General features: G+C 39.8%; 1 protein-coding gene across 2 annotated transcripts; it reads right to left on the bottom strand.

Annotated features, from left to right (window-relative positions):
* Positions 1 to 765: 765 nt before the first annotated feature.
* Positions 766 to 8,659, bottom strand: kbtbd8 (kelch repeat and BTB (POZ) domain containing 8). 2 transcript variants are annotated; one of them, XM_036531225.1, is made up of 4 exons: positions 8,631 to 8,659; positions 6,666 to 6,873; positions 4,857 to 5,974; positions 766 to 3,595 (listed from the first exon to the last, which is right to left on the bottom strand). In XM_036531225.1, the coding sequence occupies exons 1-4, from the start codon at positions 8,644 to 8,646 to the stop codon at positions 3,132 to 3,134; spliced, it is 1,806 nt and encodes a 601-aa protein (XP_036387118.1). In that variant the 5' UTR covers positions 8,647 to 8,659; the 3' UTR covers positions 766 to 3,131. The 2 variants fall into 2 exon arrangements, with proteins under 2 accessions (XP_036387118.1, XP_036387117.1); XM_036531224.1 differs by lacking the exon at positions 8,631 to 8,659 and adding an exon at positions 7,072 to 7,116.
* Between the last annotated feature and the right edge of the window lie 12,058 nt (positions 8,660 to 20,717).

Below are 20,717 nucleotides of genomic sequence, written 5' to 3'. Positions count from 1 at the left end.
ATAATTATATTAATGAAACCTTGCTGTAAATCTAATTTAGTGTTAGGTAAATACACGAAATTTACAAATCATTCCCCTTTTATATGATGGGATAAAGCAATCACACCTAAAAAAAACATTCAAATCAAAACCTCTGCCTTTTTGTTCATGTTTATTCTCAAAGTATGTGCAAAGTTGATTTCACAGTAGAACTTATCTATTACTCCATTCCCCACCCTCAAAACTGACAAGCAAATAGTGAGACAAAGGTATAAGGAAGCACAAATCATGAAACTATCTATGGGTGCTTAGAGCATATGATGGTACCACAAAATCCAAAGCTTTTACACAGAAAACAAGCAATTGCATAAAAACACGGACGTTACTGATTTCATTTGGAGTCATCGCACAATTAAAATGACTGACGTTTCTGTAGATCTTTCATGTAACATTGCAGCAGCTTAGGTGAATCTGTAATCCTTGAATGACATCGTGGGTATTTTTCTGTTTTTTTTTTCTTTCTATTGGAGAATTTAGGGTAAAAGCAAGCAACAACAACAAAAAGAAAACTGGCTTCTAATCATATTTAGACAGATTTCATGTGGTATACATGTTTCAACAGGGCAAAATCATTTACATAACTAAACTAATCAAACCAAGTAAATATAGAAAATAGAAAAAAAACACATCTATTCAAAATAATATAACACTAAAATAAGAAAAAAAAACATATCTATTCTTCAAGTTCCAAAACCTGTAAAAAAAAATGTGCAAGTCCAGCAAACATATTGTACAGTATATTACGCATATAGCAAAACATTTAAATACAGTACTGTGTATTGATATAATCCTGAGAATTGTCCATTTCAGTACTACAGAAATCATGCACTTCCCACAGTACTATCCACTGGGAAGAACACACTGATAACTTAGCAACAGCCTCTAGAGAGTCTTGTTCTTTTAGCTTCATGTTGGTTATAAAGCACTGGCAGAACATTTGTGATGAGTTTTGTTACTCATGTACAAACTTATGCGGAGTGGTTTGCCATTTTCCTCTTAATGGGTCAAAATCAGACACCCAGAACAACCAAGCATATTCCAACCATTTACTTTCAAAGACTGCTTTCTGTTTTTGTTTTAGTTTTCATTTATTATTATTTGGGGGAAGCTTCTGTTCTGAAAAAAGCAATAGTAATATGTAGTGCAAATACGAGATGCCACAATAAAAATAAGTTCCCCTGCATATGACAAAATCACCGAAGTTATTTAAAACGCTGCAGTACACAAGAACAATGGGTAAGATTCCTCATTGGCTGTATCTGAAAGGTTTAGTCCAACTCTCTACTCTACATAAGATTGTCAAAAAGCAGCACCAAATCAGTTTGTTTTCTATTACTAAGTCCACCTTAACTTGTATCAGTATGTATAAACAGATATACGCCATACATACATATACGGCTTTCCAACCTGGAGACGGGTGCTTCGTAAAGTTTGCAGTCACGAATCTTGACAAAGAAACTCAGTGCAGATATGAGTAAGACTTTGGAGGCACACCAGCCATGACTTGAACCAAGCAGATGTTTGTGTGAGTGTGTGAGTGTGTGAGTGTGTGTGTGTGTGTGTGTGTGTGTGTGTGTGTGTGTGTGTGTGTGTGTGTGTGTGCGTGTGTGTGTGTGTGTAGGGTGCTGAAACACAGGGCTTCGTGCAATGTCTGTGCTCATCAATAGGCAAAATGACACAGATATTCAATTAAATAAACCACTAACAAGTGAGTCAACCTTGTTCCATCCTCTCTCCTAGCACACTATGATACACCACATAGCTACATCCACTTTAAGTAGTATTTCGAAGTCCTTAGTCAAGCCTGCAAAAATAGGTAATGCACTTTCATGTAGTTATAACTTCAGTATAATATGCAAGTTATTGCTACCAGGATCTGACCTTATTTTTCCAGACCACTCTTATTTTAATGCAACCTAGATTTTAAGAGGTATTTCCAATGCATTTCTGATACAGACAATATTCAAACATGATGGCTAAGTCAGAAAATAATAAAAGGAAAAAGGAAAAAAAACAATGCCCTCTGTTTGAGATTTGACATCAATGAAAAGCTTGCTACTGAAAGCCCGTTATACTTTGGCAATGCAAGCCAAACTGCCCCCATAACTATGCCATTCAATCTTCATTAATTCCTTCTCCAAAACTACAGTAAACTGCAGTCACTGTAATAAAATTTAAAAAAAACCCTCCCTGGTTCTTATTCATCCACTCAACCCAATAGCAAAATTCTACTTCCAGTTTTATGTGTGGACATTGATATTAACACCTTTCTTCAGATAATGAAAACCAAACATCTATTATCCTCCCTTCTCTGATAAATTCTGAGAGGACATTTATTGCAACTAACAGATGCAGACCTTTATACATTATTTACTATATGCTTGCATCTATTCACTGAAATTAATGAACATCCAAAATTCCACACAATTCCAGATGGTGTTAACTGCCATACAGCTGCAACACCTCAGAACTCCTTTCCTAAAGAGAGAAGTCTTTTCTTTCTTTTCAAGAAACAATATCACAGGGGCCTCCTAAACTCAGAACTTACACGCAATTATTCTGAATCCTTAACACACTTTCACTAATTAAAACCCTCTAAAGACAAACTTACTGTAAGAGGCATGAAGTACTTAAATTAATAAAACTGGAACAAAAAACAAACAGTGAGCAGCACTGTTGATCATACCCGTATATATAGATATATATTTTACTATGATGACACTTAACCTAAGTTGTCATTTTCTAGATTGTATCTATCTATTCACTCCCTCATAACTGCATGCAAACCAATTAAAAAAAAGTAACCTACCCTTTTACAAAGCTACTTAACAAAATGGCTCAAGACATGTAGCAGACAAGATGATAATTGCACTTATGACAGCCTGTACCATTGAAAAGCATTATTTTGAGTACTTAGTAGTGACTGGATAGTTGTACATACTGCAAGCTTTCAAAGCACCCATCTTATTGACTCGAATCTTTAATGCTTTAAGACTCTCCGCTCCTTGTCCTGCCTCATGGATAGCACCGGACATGGGGTGGAACCAGACACCCCCCACAGTTTTAAACACTGACGACTGTCCCCCTCGCTCTCAGAGCACTTTTTGAAGACACTGCGGATAAAGTTTGGCAACAACGCATTCAAAATGGCGGCCGAGGTCCCAAAGTCGGTCGGGGGTCTCGTAGACCTTGGTCCACTGGTCTGTCTCTTCGTCGTACTGGTAGAGCGAGTTCTTGCGGCTGGTTCGGAACACGTGCTCCTCCACAGTCACCTGCGTGGCCCTCACGAACAGATGCAGTTTGCCGTAGAGCAGCAGCACTTTGATGTAGGGGCTGGTGGCTTGGTCAAAGGGGAGGTCCTTCTTTCGAGTCCAGGTGTTCTGCTCGATGTCATAGGCCTCCACGGTGAAAGTACGCTGGTGGTTCCTGCAGATCCCAGCAATGTAGTAGATGGTGCTCTTGTGCAGGGCAGCCAGCCCCTGGGTACGGGGCACACTCATGGGAACCAAGTGGCCCCAGTAGTCCTTGTGTGGGTCAAAGCAGAAGAAGTATTCACCTGCACAGAAAAAGAGACACGTTATACTGTGTCACACAAGCTGTTATCACCCTGTTTGCCAAGGGCACTTTATGCCACTTAATGTCAACTGACTTAAATGACTGACTTAAAAAGATGCACTTTCCGAAATGTTTTGAATATGCCTTATTTGAATTTTCAAAGGCCTCATGCAAGCATGGCAAATCTATTACTCTTTTTTAAAAAAAAAAAAAAAAAAAAACATTTTACTATGATGCCAACGAGGTACTCTGACATTTAAAATACTACACCTAGACATCCTTTCATGCTAAGCAATGAAACAAGACATGTCAATCAAACAAGTTCTCAATGAGCTGAATGGCTTGGACAGCAAAAACAATCCACTCGATTGTACGTGCATTAATCACAGATCAGATTTTAATGCTGATCTTATTTTAAGGCTGATTTTAATGTATTCAAAGCAATGCAATCTTTGTGATGCATTAAAAAGGGGAATGTATTTCAAGGGGGCACTGGAAAAACAAAAATAATGCATATCTTCCTCAATGGAACAGCTACACATCTAAGATTGCATTGTCGAGCCAATACAAATAACATTGATTCTATAACAAAACTTGCTTGCATATCTGATGTTACATGAAGGAAGTTACACAACTTTTATCACCTGAAACAAAGTTGTACCCTGATTGTGTCATGTAACACCCCCTGAAACTAACTAACCTGCAACTGCAGCAAAATTGCACGAAGCTGTTAGTCATGCAAATTCACACAACTAGTTATCCAACAGCAACCAACAGCCATCAACATGGCAGTATTTTCACATTTCACTGGAGAGGACAGTATTCCACTCATAATAGAATTGTTTCCATTCACTTCTAGTTGACTAACCATTCTTTCATTCAGATGACAGAAGTATTTAGAATTAAATCATATTCAACTGTAGACAGTTGGAGAGGGAAAAAAAAACATTCCATGGACAAGGGAAAAAAAATCAAGCTTATTGAGTTTTACAAAGGTTAGTATGAGTAGTCAACTGGTAAATAAAATGTCACCACAAAACATGTACATTAAATTAAACAGTTTGCGTGCAAATAACACTTGTAAAGACACCATCTGTTTTGCTCTGTGTGACTAGAGTTCAACGTGCTAGCTAGCTAGCTTGGGGGTGGAAATCATTGGTAGCTAATTATATTTAACTAGCTAGTGAACTATGTGCAAATATAAAATGGCACATGTAAAATGAAGACTTCTTAAGCCCCTGTGAACCCTCCCCCTGCTTCACCTTGTAGGACGTAGATGCGATCTTTGTACTCGATGGCACTGTGAAACTCCATGGCAACAGGCATGGGGCTGACTGCGGTCCAGTGGTTGTCTCTGATGTCATAGCACTCCACAGATTTGAGTGCATTGCGTCCATCGCCCTCGTACACGCGCCCTCCCAGTGCATACAGCTTCCCACAGCAGTGCACAAGCCGGCAGCCGATGCGGGCCCGCAGCATTGGGGCCCTGGGCAGCCAGCGGTTACCTGCATGCTCATACAACCAGAAATCGCTCTCAGCCTTGTGATCGATTGACACCTCACTGTTGCTCGGCCGGTAGCCCCCCGCAATGTAGATGTCATTCTCGGACGACACCAGGATACCGACTTCTCTCAGGTCATTGGGCGGTTTGCACAGCTTGAACACTTTCCCCGCGGCTGTGTCCAGACAAGGCACTGTTTGTTTCTTTCCTGAGTGTTTGTGCGCGGCGTCGAAGCAGATGACCATCTCCGACGCGGTCATGCCAAGCCGCTGGGGGCATCCATTGGTGCCATTGCTCTTCCCCTTGTCCGTCCAATCCTTGACCAGGGCCTGGGCAAAAGTGGGTGGGATCTTCTTCAGGAAGGCCTCGTCCAGAAGTGGCAGCCGAATGCACTTTGCGAAGACCTCAGGCAGGTCAGACTCCCTACGGGTGCGGTCGTGTTCCAGCCACTGGACAATGCTCTCGTACACATGCTCCTCCTTCTCCACGTTCAGGTCGTCGTTGTTCAGGATGCTGACCAACTGCTCTTTGGTCATGTGGAGGAACTCCTGCTCTTTCACCACGCACAGGAACTTCTTGCGGATGTAGTCCTGGGACTTCTCCTTCAGCTCCTGGTGGCCGTAAGCGTCAGCGAACATGAAGACCCCAATGCAGTTCTGGGGGTCCAGGCGGCTGATCATGAACTGCGCACACTGGTCCTGCAGGGTAGGGATCTGGAAGATGCTGGCTGCAGTGAACAGAGCCTGGACATTGGACTCGGATAGTGTGACCCTGGAGGTGTACGCATAATCAAGTACCAGGTGCATGGACTCAGAGTCCACGCCCACGATCCGGACCTCTCTCTGGCTGCTCTCTGTAAGGCCACTAGTGAACATAGACCTGCAAAAAAACACATGAAAACATCAGCAAAAATACTTGTACAAATGCAGTCCTTTACAGCACAACGTCATCATAACATTGTTATTACAATCCAGGATCACCAGCTCAGAATTTCTGCAGTGAAATGGTTTATATTTCTGGGCAGAACTGTGCCAGTCAGTAGAAGCAAGACTTGTAGCTCAAAGCTGCCAGTATGACTCCAGAATAGATCATTGCTGTTGTATTGTTGTAATCTTGGACGAGGTACTTAATCCAAAATGCCTAGTAAATATCCAGCTGTATAAATGGATAAAGTGTAAAATCACAAAATATGTACGTTGGTCTGTATAAGAGTGTCTGCAAAACAAATGTACTGTAATGTAAGTTTGTGTGCATCTTGTTTGGTCTTTTACAACCAAAAACATAATTTCATGCATTCCACTTAACTTTTCAACAGCAGTTTTGACACAGATTAGAGTTCAATAATGAAAAGAAATGCACTAGATCTAAAACAAAACTCTTCTCTACCTACAGCTAAAACTCCCACCCTAGTTTCAGGTTTAAGAACCAACAACTTAACTGTAAACACACCTCCAGACAGAGGCCTAAAATGGCAGATCTGCATGAGACTATAATGGCTGACTTGGCGGTGGATCAAAGTGCTGTCCTAATGCAACACCTTGTCTGATGGTTATCGCCTAACGAATCCCACCTGAAGTAAGGGCTGACTGCGGCAAGGACGTTTCTGTGACAGGAGAAGGTCTTGCCGTGATCTACTTCCACCACAATGTCCGTCAGCTGCCTTTCATCATACAAAGCTTTGAGCTGTTGGAGAATGTTGCAGGCGTGCAAGGCGTCCACACCATTGTAGCTTGTGTTTGCTGGGGTCCCATTCTGAACCTGTAACAGCTTGCCTATGTCTGCAAGACAAACAGTGCAATAGCACAAGTGGGAAAACATGAACATTTAAATCACAGCTGAGAGCTATTTGAGACAAAAATCATAAGCTGTCATTTGTTACCAAAGCTACAATGGGTAGTATCTTTTCATTTGGGAAAATTATAGTCTGAAGAAAACTGCATTAAATATAAATCCAAATTCTGAACTCTTGATCTTACATGGACACATCTTCGAGTCAACTTTATCAAATTCAAATCTCATAACAAATCTCCACAGACTATGGAGGACATTGCTGAGGAACATTTAATCATGTCGCAATTAGTTCCACAGTCTTCTAAAGACAGCACAGGGAAAAACGGCAGTCATAAATCTATTGTCAAAATAACACGTGGACGAAAAGAATTTCTTGCTTAGAAAGGCAACGGTTTAAAAGCAGCACAAATTATATCGCAAAACTAGTGCGTTTTGTTTGTTATCTTGAGTGTGAAAATAAATTCGTCTAATCCAACGATAAACTGGCTAGACCAATTTAAATTCCGAACCTGAGACTGACATTCTGATACTGAATAGATTCACCAGGAAAGCCTGTCCTGTCCCAGCTAGGTAGCAACAATATTGATTGGGGTGGGGAGGGGGGGTCAGCCACTCGTATTAAAATTCAACTTAAAACAAACAATACAAAAATCAAAAACGCCACGTGAGGGAGATTAACCACTGCGTGAGCATGATGAGAAACTAGTCCTCCGCTGAACCCGTGCGAGTTAAGGTCGCGGCATATGGCCTTGTTTTTCGCCTCTGAAGTCACTGCTTCGATTTCCGTCCACGGCCTAGCTAGCTTAGCTACGTTTGCAACGTGGTTTCGCGAGGCAACAGCTGTGTGCCATAAACACGCCCGTCCCGGGCAACCTGACCAAACAAAGAAACAGCTGAAACTATGGAGCTGTGGAGTCAGCACATCTGAAAAGCACAGCTGGATAACTAGGAGACAAAAACAGGAGACAATCGACTAAATAAGATAGCTAGACAGATAAGGAAGAAATAAATATCAACCCGTCCATTCTCTACTTGTGACTCACGCTATAAAAGGCAGTAGGATATATTTCCTTAACACAACTGGCAGCTAACTCTGGTTAGTTTCAGTGCACTTTCTATGTTAGCTACACGCAACTATTTTACAGAAAGTTCGCTATCGTTGACTATCGGTAGCAAGATAGCTGACAAGCTATCCAGATAGCGAATTTGTCAATTCCTTAATCCATTGTGAAATAGCTACCTAGCAACGTAGTACATTGCTTGTTTGCCGTTGTAAGTAGCAAGCAAGCGGTAGGTTTTTCCTTTAACTCGTTTTAAGACGATTAGTTAGCCATTTCGCTAGCCAGTTGTATCCACTCCATACATGACAGGTAGTCAGTATTTTTGTAGCTAACAAGACTAGCATTAACTAAGATCTTAGACTGTTAGCTAACTAAGCTATTAAAGTACCACCAATGTGAACCAGCTAACTACCGTACAGTCAGCTAACATGAGCTAGCTCAGTCTCCCCCAACACTGGTATCCTGTCTCGCCAACCAGCAATACAACTTTTCTTTTGGGAAAAAGGGAACCGTTCGAGCACGCGTTAAGAGGGATTATTTTACGTGAAACAAACACCCTGTCACCTAAAAACGTTGCTTTTGAGAAACTACTCGACATCTACGCCATGCCACCTGAACTTGTAAACTTTTACACGCTTTGAATATGTTTAAACATTGAACCCAAACAATCAAAAAGCTCTAACCTCCACTGGCAGCCATTCTCCCCCACTCCGTCTCGCTGCGGAATAGAAACGTCACTGAGGCCGTCAAGGCCCTGAGACCGGCAACATCCAATCGCTACCGCCGACGCTTGGAGGCTGACCTATGGCGTTCTCGTGTATTGACACCTCGAACAAACTTGTGAAACCGTGGACTACAAGTACCAGAAAGTTTTACAGCCTTGCGAGCCCTGTGGTAGGTTAGTCATTTTTAAAGAGATTGCGTGAACGAGGTCAGTGAGTGCAGATTTGCATCGACAGAGAACGGGAAATGGTTGGGATTCCTCATGCGGCGTTTATCTGCATTAAAACATGTGTATCGGAATACAAATAGATTAACAAAACTGCTGAATATTCACATCATGAGCAGCAGTGGCATTTAAAATTGAACGTCATTTTAAACTTTTTTGGATGTGCAACGTCCTCACCAACTGTTATGAAAGTTTTGTCTACCGTGACTGTGAGTGAAAATGAAGTGGCGATTTATTTTATTAGCCATTTCATAATTACAGACTATATAATTATGTTATGGCTGACATACATATAGTGGGAATTATTGCTGCTGTAGTTTGTTCTTTTATATTTATTTTGGTTTCAAAATGTTTGTATTTTTCAACCCTTGGTGTGAACAGTAGTTGAACAGACTGGACAGAACGTTATGAATGATACACGCAAAAATTTATATATGCCCACCATATTAGTTGTGATTGCAATAACATTCATTTAGATTGGTCACAGTATGTTATTTTTTTACGTGTATAACTTTAATGGAGGCAATAACAGCTACTGCCTCTGTAAGGTGGAAGAATGTACATTTTCATGATGAACAATATTCTAACCATGTGTTAGTAGTCGGATGTAGTAATGTTAAGTAATATGTCATAATACGTTGTAATAAAGCAGTACAATGCAGTCTAGTGGCAGTGCAAAGTAGGTATGTGTTTGTGTCCATACTCTCAATCACAGCAGATGATTATGTTTTTGTTATGTACTTTATGATATTCACAACATGAGGTGCAACCTGTAATTTAGTTCTCTTAAGAGGAACACAGCAATTACTGTCATGAACCATGCAATTACTTGACAATTTCCATAAATTAAAACCCTGGCACCATTTCATCTCTATTGCTCTTAATTAAAATTTATGCAGTGATGGCATAGTCAGATTAATTACTTCCTCATGCGAAAGTAAATCATTTTTAAATGACAGAATTTATGTCCATTAATTTAAGGAAGTCACTGACTCAGGCATGTTAATTGGAATTTGAAAGTAAAATCTCTTTCTCTCATCTGATGACATTGCAGAGGGAAAATATGCAACAGTCTTGAAGGTTACAAAATAGTACTTTCGCACTGTTGTTTTTCTTAAATTTGCTCATCAGCCAACTTTATGTGACTCAATGAGTTTGTGTGGTTAGTAAGTCCTATCCCTGCCCACTGTGGAAGAAAGAATCCTTCCATAAAGAATAATTACATTCAGCCCTGTTCATTTCTGCAAAAGGTGCTGTACAACAGGGAAATGGGGTTCCTGCTGTATCTGGAGAGACATCAGGCCAGGAGAATCAGGTTTGTGGACATCTCCCTGCAAGAGTATGATGGAATTTAAAATTGCTGGAATTGCCCACTGAAACGTATTGGTGGAAATGTATGTGACTGATCAGATTGATAAGTTAAGGAATGAAAATGTTATAAGATTTCTCATTAATGATGCATGGCAGTTCGAAGTGGTTGTTCTCGCCAGCCCTGAGCAGCCCATGGCACCAGGCAAGTTCTGATACAAAGATCAGTGAGTAGTGCCAGGTCACAGTCACTGTGTCTCCCTCAACAGCAGGCAACAGGGCTGACCCCTCTTTTGCTATTATCAGCAGTGAGCAGGCGGGAATCGACTCTAATGCTGCACAACACTGTAAAATGATAGAAAGGGAGTAAAATAAAATAGAACTGCAATCCGCGCAATCGATTTCACATTTTTTCCAATTTCTCCCTTCAGCCACAGTGTGGGCTGTGAAATTGGCCCCAGTCACTTTGAAAGAAAGGGAAGAGGCTTCCTAGGGATTCTGTTATTTAATGATACCTTTGCTCATGTTTACCCCATCCATAGGCTGCCTTTAGATACATGGAAACTGATCCACTGATATGTGGCCTTTATCACTGAATTTCCCTGGGAGCTGCATTTTGTGGTCATACCGTGTTAGAAAAAGGGATTTATGGATGTGAAGCACTTTCAGATGCAGCTTACTATTCTGTGTTGAAAAACAGCAATATTTGCTGTATCCCATAAAAATGACGATAAGGCTTGCTTTGTCGGAAAGAAAAGTGAGCAGAATAGATGGGGTTATCAATCACTGGATTTGTCTGCAATCAAGAAATTCAGTCCTAAAATTCTGCTTTGTTCCCCCTCAGGAAAACAGAATTTTCCATATCTAGGTATTTGTGGCACACATATACAAATAGTTGTATGTTTAATGGTTTGCACTTTTTCTACATTGATTCACAGTGGTGGTTGTTTTCTGGGAAAAAAATGTAATAAAAATATAGTACAATACTTTTAAAATCTCCTTTTCTTTTTGCCTCTAAATGGCTTCTAAGCAGACTTCCTTGCTAAATGAATGCCTCCATGCGGTGTCAGCTCTCTCCATCATAGTCATAGTGTAGCAGGACAGGGGCAGGCACTCACAGATGTAGTTCACACCTTACCCACCAAGAGAAAACTGAAGTTCGCTGGGTGGGATGTCTACAGTGCAACAGGAGACTATGGGACAAACCACAAACAATGAAGTAAAAATAACAGATACTGAATATTGAAAACATGCTCTCCTAAACTGACATCATTCCTCAAGGCCATAGTACATTATCTTTCAATTGAGCACAAAGTACCAAACAGGGAAGACACTGTCTGATTTGTCAACAGAACAACATGGAGACTGTCTGTTCCCAACCCGTACAGAGAGTATGTGTATGATCCATCTCCGAATCACACAGAGTGACAGATCTATTGTCATTTTCAACGTGCTCCATCTTTAAAGTGGCAGGCACTATGTAGATACTGTATGCACTGAAGTCTGTATACAATTAAACTTGATAAACTCAGTTGGTATGACAGAACATTTCAAAGCTGTGGGGTTAAGTTTCAAAATGACACACAACATTAAGAAACAATTATCAGTGTATTTCACTGCACTGAGGAGAAAACACAACATGAAATTGAAAATCACTTTTGAAAAGACTGACCATTTTGTTCGTTGGTGAATTTTTGTGTGTATGTGTTTGTATCCGAATGTGCATGTCCGTGTGTTAAAAAGGGGGTCAGACTTTCCCATCTTGTGACTAAAAGGCCTTTCTCTGGTGCAATTCCTCAATCTCACACCACCTCCCGTGCAGATGAGAGAGCAGCTGTGGCCAGAGCGATTGAATTGCAGAAGAGAAGAAGACGAGATGGAATGCCAAAGAGGAGAAGGCAGGGGGTGTAATTGTAGTTTAAATGTATGTTTTGTCAGAGATGGAGGTAATAGGTTATTATACGCCTCCAGGGACCTCTGAGAGAATGCCTGCAGATGTTGTGAAGAGCCACTCTCCCTTCCCGTGTTTTCCAAACCACCCAGGATGAGACAAATAGGAACACAATGGGGGGCTGCAGTAAATACCAACCTGTAGTTCCTGGTTCATGTTTAAAAAGCGCCTCTCCTGTTCCATGGCTAATGAATAGTCGAACATCTGTTCTGAGCATGTCCATAACACATGGTGTGATACATGTTGTGAATATTTTATTTTTCAAGCTGGTTTGAAGGGGTTTGTATGTGTACGTGTGTGTGTGTGGGGGGGGGGGGGGGGGGGGTAATGATTATTATTATTGCTGTCAAGTCTGAATAGAGTTGAAAATGCAATTCTTGCTATTTCTTGCTGAAAGAAATTGAGGTCTTCCAATACTCACCATGATAAAATACACATGGTGTGCCCCACGTCTGTTTCATGTGTTGCCCAGTTACATGACTTTTGCCAAAACCTTCTACACCAGCAGACTCTTTTTCTCTGACCATTGATTTACTGGTATGGACCATACCACCTATTGCCAAGGTGCTGAGGTAAATCCACTATTTATTTCTCATATTTTTCAGGTTGGGCTTCAGTTGACACTATAATATGTCAATGCTGATGGTAGATTCTGATTTTAAACCCTCTTTATGGGATGGTAGTCTGAAGTATAAGAAGACTTTTCTTTTCGTTTTTTCTGAAGGACAACATTCTGTAGATAGGAACTTTTTCTGTGTCCAGTTCCTCTCTTTTAATTCCCATTCACAAACATCCAAGACACTTTGTGTCATAACTCAAACTCAGAGATATACAAAATGTGTTTTGCCCATGGGCGGAGCTGCACCTCTGTCAGGCAGACTTTCACCCCTATACTTTTAATCTGGTGTTCCAGACGTGGTGCTCCACCCCTTGGCTTTCTTGTGATAAAACTGGAAACGGACACATTGTAATGCAGGTGGAACATGATGAATAGTAGCTCTTAGATCAAAATTGTACAGTGAGTGGTGTTATCCCAAAGTCATGGGGAAAAGTCATATTAGTGTGAGAAATTAAATGTATATGCAGTCTTAAAGGGAAATAATTATTTTAAAATACATCGTAATTACAACTAAATTCAACACAGGGACAACAGAACCCTGTTAAAATAGTGACAGGGTGAGGCGAATAGTTTTTTAGTCCTCTATTTTCTCCAACAGGGTCTTACTTTATTGTGTTCATTAGAAGTCTGATACTATTTTCCTTAAATACAAAAATATAAAAAGTGGTGTCCTGACCCAATTTCGAAATCCAGACTCCCTCAAACTGACAACTAAAGCATTCCGTACAGCTGGTGGACTTTATTGAAACCATTGTTTTCTGCTCTTAATTTGATTTTCCAGGGTGTAATTACACATATATGAAGTATTGGCTGACATACTTGATTTAAAAAGATGCTGTTGTAAAAAAAGTGTTGAACAGTAATGATTTAAGGTTATACTCACTTTTACATTTAAACCAAATTTGGATTCATTGGCACTACATTTCAAGGATGGCAGTAATGGTTTAGTATTTGTGCAGCTAATTGCCTAACTATTGAATTCACTTTTGCAAGTCATTCTGGATAAGAGCATCTGCCAAATGACTAAATGTAAATGTAAATAATTTTGGCTCACTGCAACACATCCTTGCTAGATTAAACAAAGGTTGGGGCCCTGTGAGATCTTACAATTGACTTAATTAAGGTGTTTATTTCAATTCGGCAAATGTGTTGTCATCCTATTCAGTGAAAAAATAGGTTAGAAGCATATTTTGGCATGGGTGTGTATGCGTAAGTAAATTTCCAATCTACTATATATGGATTTGCAAAGTTTCCCCAGATTCATATACTGAAATCAAACCGTGATGCTCAGATGCTCAGATGCTCAGTTATTTATTCTGAGTTATTTAATTATTCACCATATGCCTGTAAGGCCAACTGATCACAACCAATAAATAAAGATGATCATTCAGAGGCATAACATACAGTAGCTTGTTATCTGTAGGCCTGTAGTCACTATGATCAAAATCCAAAGATTGCATAAAAATTACCTGACATTTTTAAAACAAATTAAACAATACATTTAAATGTCCTAATGCTGTACAAACAGCTGCCTAATACTGTACAGGCTTTCAGTGGATGACACTGATTCCACGATTTATCCATCTGGTGCTCTAATAAACCCAGACTTCAGTACCTAAGTCTCCCAACAAATTCTTTTAACTTTGGGACCACTTTATTAGGCTGGTGACCGCACAATGTTTGCCCTTCAAGTTAAAAATGCAAACAAATAAGGTCGCACTACCTACTGCGAGGTCGAGTCATTTGTTCCACTTGTCGGCCTGATGGATTCCGCTTTACAAACGGAGCTTTATTTAGCCCTTCTAATTGCTGAAAATACACATCTTTCGGCCGCTATGACTTGATCGCAGTACGAGCTGTTTTTTTTTTTTTCCTTGTCTTCTTCACAGGCTGTGTCCCGGGCACGGTTCAGCACATCTAATGTGAGAGAAGCCGCGACACCCAGCTGGGAGGTCCGCGCTCTAATAGCAGAATCGGATTAGAGAAGTCCCCAGCGTGCGCCGCGCGCCCGCGCGTGAAAGCTCTGCCTGTCATCAATATTGAAGCGGCGGCGCGGGGAGATCCATCAGCAAATCCGATTGCACACTGAGAATTCTGAAGTTCCAGCAGAAAGGGGATGGGGTTTTTACATTATTCTGTTCCCTGGGAGAGCATTCTCCATCATGTCAATGTAATGTACCACACAGAGGCAATCATACAGCCTCCGAGCCCCGGGCTCTCTGCTTAGAGGGTGAAATGCAACTTTAGCACTTAATCATTCCCACTTTACAGCTAGTCGGGTCTTTGTGATAGCTTTTTTAATACAGTATGTAACCAGATTCTTCACTGGAACGTGGCTGTGCAAACCAAATAATTCAAATTTTATTTTAGACGTACATATTCCACAGTTCTTGCTACTGGTCTTTCCTCCTTGTTTAACCATCTTTTGTTTGAAGGCAGGACTACTCATACTACACTTGTGAACTGATACATACGTGTTGTATGAGTTAAACATTTTACAGACATTTTCGTTCACTAAGCAATGTCACAAAATGTTTCTAAAACGTTCAGATCAGAATTGAGGAACATGAATTATCATGCTCTACAGCTACGACAGAGTTCAGCAGCTGAAATTATTTGAGATAAGGTGAGGTAGCTCAGGTCCAAACAATGGCACAACACACACATAGAGAAGGGCAGCACCAAAACAGCTCATTGTTGTGATGGTCCATCTGCATGCAGCCTTGGAGCGAGACACTATACAGCACTGTATCAGTCCATTGTGAGGTCAGGTGATTTCAGATTACAGAGGCAGTGGAGGTTAGAACCCCCAGGCACTGCCCGAAGCTGAAGAAACCCACAGCACCAGCATGTGAAGTACAACAGGGAGGAGAGATACCACCAAACACCTGTTTCCCATCAGTGGGGGAAGCAGTTGCTGTTTTTAAACTCCACTCACTCAGTAACGCCACAATATGCATATGAGTCAGGTGTGAGTTGGCACAGCAAGTCAGATGTAGCTAGGTGACTCACACACTGTTAATGTGGCTTAAGGCATCCAGCATCAGACATTTCTTGTCCATCTAGCCACCTGAAATTGCCCCAGGCTTGTCTAACCAGTTTAGGCAATGGTAAAGAAGAGCTTGTTCTCCAAGATTTTCATAAGAATGTTCTTTGAATAAATTAAGTCACACCCTCTGTAAATATGTTTTTCTATGTCTGCCAATCCAGGAAAAATCATGGTGGATCTATTGTCAGAAGTAAAGGAGTAATATTTATGAATTATTCTCATCAGTAACTGACATCAGGGTACTTAATTGTTAACTTAAGTTAATTGTAACGATATGGCCATTTGTGTCAACTGTATCTCTTTCTGTGATGAGAAATAGAAACTACTTATGATTAATATCTTTGATATTTCTCTTTTTAACAAACCTTAACAAACCAAACAAAATTCCATATATTTGATTTTGTAGCCCCATCATATATATGTATTAGTAATAAAATTACCTGTTTAGGCAACAATAGCAGAGATCCAGAGTTGAAGCCATAGCTCTCAGGTGCAGAGTTGAGTGCTCTAACCATTATACATCACTCTATATGTAATTTGGTATAAATTCCATGACTGTATAATTAAAGGGGTGAGTGTATGCTGCTGCTAGGAGAGGTATTGAATAATGTCATTATGCAGCAATAGAAGAGGTCACAAGGCCACTCCCACGGAGACTACCATACACATTAGCAGCAGTCTCCTATTGCAGGCTGGGAGACCATGCAACAAAGACCCAAATGGCTGCCGGTGAAGGATTCTCCTGTGGTGCCAGAGCCTCCAGCCACTTCTGCTGAGACTAACCTCCCCACTCCCTCTGAAGGTGACAGAGAAAGAGAAAAGTGTGACTTTGGTGTCCAGACGACCCCGAAGAGAGGTGAGAGATGGGAGTGGGGGTGTGCATGTGACACAGTGACGGCACAAGCACAGATACAAACACTGTGACTTTCACTCACCTCCTCTGACTATGGGGCGAATGAGAGGGAGGGAGAGAGAAGAAAACATAGTCCTGCCTTTTTCTATTGCCTTACAAGGGAGCGTGAACATTTTGAGAGAAATTAATAAATCCTCACTGCTACAATTTTACAAACATTTCCCACAATTGCAATAAATTATGACAATCAAATCATTAAACATGAAATAAAACATATGAAATAAACTAATAATTCAGCTCATGAACAACATGATTCAGACTATAGACACAGCAGTCTTTTCATGTACATATCTTTGTTGTTATATGGTCAAATGTAAAATATTCAGTGACTGAATTATGAATATGAACTACAGTATATGAACATTGGAGTCACCTGCATTTCAATCTCTGCCAACATGCATTTGAATTTGTAAAGTACTGTGAGGATGCTTTTCGCTTTTTTTTCTCTAAATATGTCATATTACTTAGTATAAAAAGTATAAAAAATAGATTTCATAGAAAATATTCAATTTATGCTGAAAAACTGATGTTTATGCTGATGTAATTCCTTTTCAGTCAAAAAATTTCCTAGAGCAATTTCCTTCTAATGTCAAATCACAAAAAAGTATTATGTATATGTATATATTATATATAATTCATGAGTTAGAAATATGAATTGAATATGAATTTGTCATGAAACAAGTAAAATCATCAATATCCTTGAAAATAGGTTTTAGGTCCTTATTAGATCTCTGTTCCTTAAAAAGTTGTTTTCCCATTATGAAACAAAAATAATTTTTATATCATTAAGAGTGTTTATGTTTTCTTGCAATAAAAGTTTTTCTTGTTTTAATTAAACTAGACTGTCAGATTTCTACTGGAGCCTGGAGCATCATTCATTCTATATTTTGAGCAGGGATTGCACAATAGTCAACAGAAACAGATGCACTCATTATTTTCGTTAAATGTAATTTGGCACCAGGTTAACTGCGAGTAGAAAGGTAGGAAATAGCAGTACAACAGCAGCCGCTTTGGATGGCTGGGGCTAAGGGGATTTTACTGTTAGTAAAAAACAGCTGATTAGACCATCCGAAGAAGACAACTTCAATTACCTCCCGTGTCATTTATTCCAGGTTTTTGATATTTATTCAAAAAGATGTTTTTCACAAAAGCAGGAGGCTGTTCACCCTCAGCATTCAGGAGAAAAAAACATGAGGGGACTTGATAAAAATCATTTTCCAAACCCAACAGATGCACAAAAAAACGGTCTGCTTTTTCAGTGGATTGATCATATTATGTAGCATCTTGGGATTTACAGCAATGGCTACCAAGAGATTTGCATTTAAATAGGTCCCTGGGAGCTGAAGGTATCACATACTTATGAGGATCCGTATGGCCAAGCCAGTGACATTAAGTCGAGAATCTTCTACACTTGTAGAACCAAGGATAATTAGACAAGATCCTGTCTTCAACACATTTCCAGAGCTGTCGCTGAGATGTGTCTCAGTCACTGTATTAACCATTCAATATTCTGCGGATAAAACATTATTTTATCATGTCTTCCATGGCACTTCATACATTGTCCTGTGGGATAAGCACTGTATTGTGTTCATGACAGTACTATAAAGGCCTCTTCAGCAACACTGTATTATAGTTCATCTGTACTACCATCAAATCAATGGCTTTAGGTTTAACATGTGTTCTCAACATATCCCACAGAAGCTTAGAGTGATTCTAAGAGTTAATTAAGTGTTAGGCCTCTAAAGCAGTCTTTTCCTCTTGGGACAGGAGAAAGAGCTTTGTCTGTGGATAGTAGGATTTGCTGTGTATCTGGAGTTTTACAACAAAGAGTATTTTTTTTCATGGTACAGTAGCATCCACAAAACAAATAAAATCCTGGAATGCCATTGTCATCAGCCATAAAACCAAAATCCTCGGTATGACTGCTTCAGTGTCCAGGAACCCATGATGCCAGTCTGAGCCTGGTCATAAACAAGTCAATTTCATGAGATAAAAGATGAGGGCCTGGCCCTAATTTGCAGTCATGAAATAAATTGCTGAGTGGAATGAATCACCCCCGTTTGCCATTGATTCATTTCGTATGCGAGATGATAAGGCAATCTATTAAAGTGATGCACAGTTTCTCATATGATGGTGGTCATTTATGCACCACGGGCCAAGATTATGTACTGTATTCCAAAAGAACAAATTATAATTCTTCTTTCGTGGTATGAAATATCCTTATGCCTGTTTTAATTCACATTCCTCAGTTCTTCTTCTTCTTCTTCTTAATAATAGTAATAATAATAATAAAAATAATAATATCAGTAGTAGTATTTCTGTTTTTGTTATTGTTGATGTTCTTAATAGAACTTATTAGTTCTTTATTAATGTATTTATTCTTTATGCTTGTCCTTATAAATGCAATAAAAACAGAAGAAAGCTACACCCTGAGGTGACTACAAAGCTGAAAACATGTTTGTGTTTTAGATTGCTCTATGAGTAATTGTGTACTACCATGTTATAATTGTCACCTGCTGCCTGATTTGAGACAGCCACAAACATTTCATGGTGGCTGATGTGCCGGTATAAATTTAAGAGAAACTAAGCATGGTGGTTCAGACAAAGATTAATCTTCTTATGCTTCATGCTAAGAATTTAAGATTTTATATTATGTGCGACAGTTCCATTTAAAAAACAGGTAAGCATCATTGTTTATAATCAGTACAATTTTCCTACCAGAGTGTCCATATTGTACATAAATGTCATTATTATCATGATGAGAAATAAAAAAGAACAAAATGTGATCAAAAATGTTGGATAAACTTCAGAATACTGTTATTTTTCCTGTTACAGGTTATAGTGTGATTCAGTGAAAGTGCAACACTGCCATCTATTGTTTGGAAAAGGGTTAGAACACCCCCCCCCCCCCCCCCCCCCCCCTTGCTGTCATTCCTAGGGGGTTTACCTCATTCTTGCAGGCTCTACTTACAAATCTATATACATATGGCACATACATGGATTATCTTTGTCCTATAAAGTTTGAAAATGTTCCTTTATCTGTTTGTGAATGCAAAAACTAACCTAACCTAAAAAAACTATCCTATGGTGAAGGATTACAATTGTCCATGTAGGTACCATAATATCAATGCTTCAGAAACTATCAAGAATTCACCCAATACAGTGGAAAAAGGTTGTGTGGGTGAATATGAAAGGATATTGTAAATCCATCATGAGCTAGTGACTCCCATAGTAAGAGAAGGAGCTGGAGTATAGCGCTGATGTAAACCCACATGCTAGTCCTGGGGTGCCTATTTCTGTTTTTGCTGGATGGCCATGTCCATCAAACTTGAGTGTTAATATGTATTTGTCATCTCCAGAGGAGAACACCCCAAGGGACCAGCATATTACGGCTGGGACTGGGCAGTCCCATCATCTTCAACAGGCACCTGCTCAGAGAAAGTCTACAGTCAGTCACAGAGCAGCTGAATTGCTATAATTAAATTCATAAACCCATGCTGTTGTTTGGACTTTCAGCCCTCCGTGTGCACAGCTATTGGGCTCAGAACTGTCCTGACAGGACCTTCTGGTTCACAGCCTGTAGCATCCCCAAGCCTGGGCTGCAATTTGCAGACGAACTGCAATCCCTTTCGCAATGACCTCTCAAGTGATTGACATGTAGGTGACACTTGACATGCACATATTAATAACAGCGTAGCCTTGGTGTTGCATAGTAAAAAATTGAAACAGTTGAAATCTATTACCTGATTCTCCAGTGACTCAATGCATTTACATATGGCGCCGAGGTTCCCCTCTAAAATAAGTAAATAGAAAAATAAGTGAATATATAAATAAACAAATCTTTGCAAAAATGTTTAAACGCCATTACATATTATTTCATTATTTTTTTCTCAGTTTTTTTGGATGTAAGTGGTATATATGGAGAAAATATGGTGATTCAACTTTATCATGATAGCACATAACAAAAAGCATCACTAGTAA

Source organism: Megalops cyprinoides, chromosome 6 (genome assembly GCF_013368585.1).
Source record: "Megalops cyprinoides isolate fMegCyp1 chromosome 6, fMegCyp1.pri, whole genome shotgun sequence".
NCBI lineage: Eukaryota > Metazoa > Chordata > Actinopteri > Elopiformes > Megalopidae > Megalops > Megalops cyprinoides.
This window is presented reverse-complemented; position numbering and strand designations above follow the sequence as displayed.

Coding starts and splice junctions, on each gene's coding strand:
- kbtbd8 (XM_036531224.1), bottom strand. CDS start 7,114: ATGAGATTTGAATTTGATAAAGTTGACTCGAAGATGTGTCCAT. Junction 6,874..7,071: donor TGACTCGAAGATGTGTCCAT/GTAAGATCAAGA, acceptor TTTGTCTTGCAG/ACATAGGCAAGCTGTTACAG. Junction 3,596..4,856: donor TCGCATCTACGTCCTACAAG/GTGAAGCAGGGG, acceptor TTTTCTGTGCAG/GTGAATACTTCTTCTGCTTT.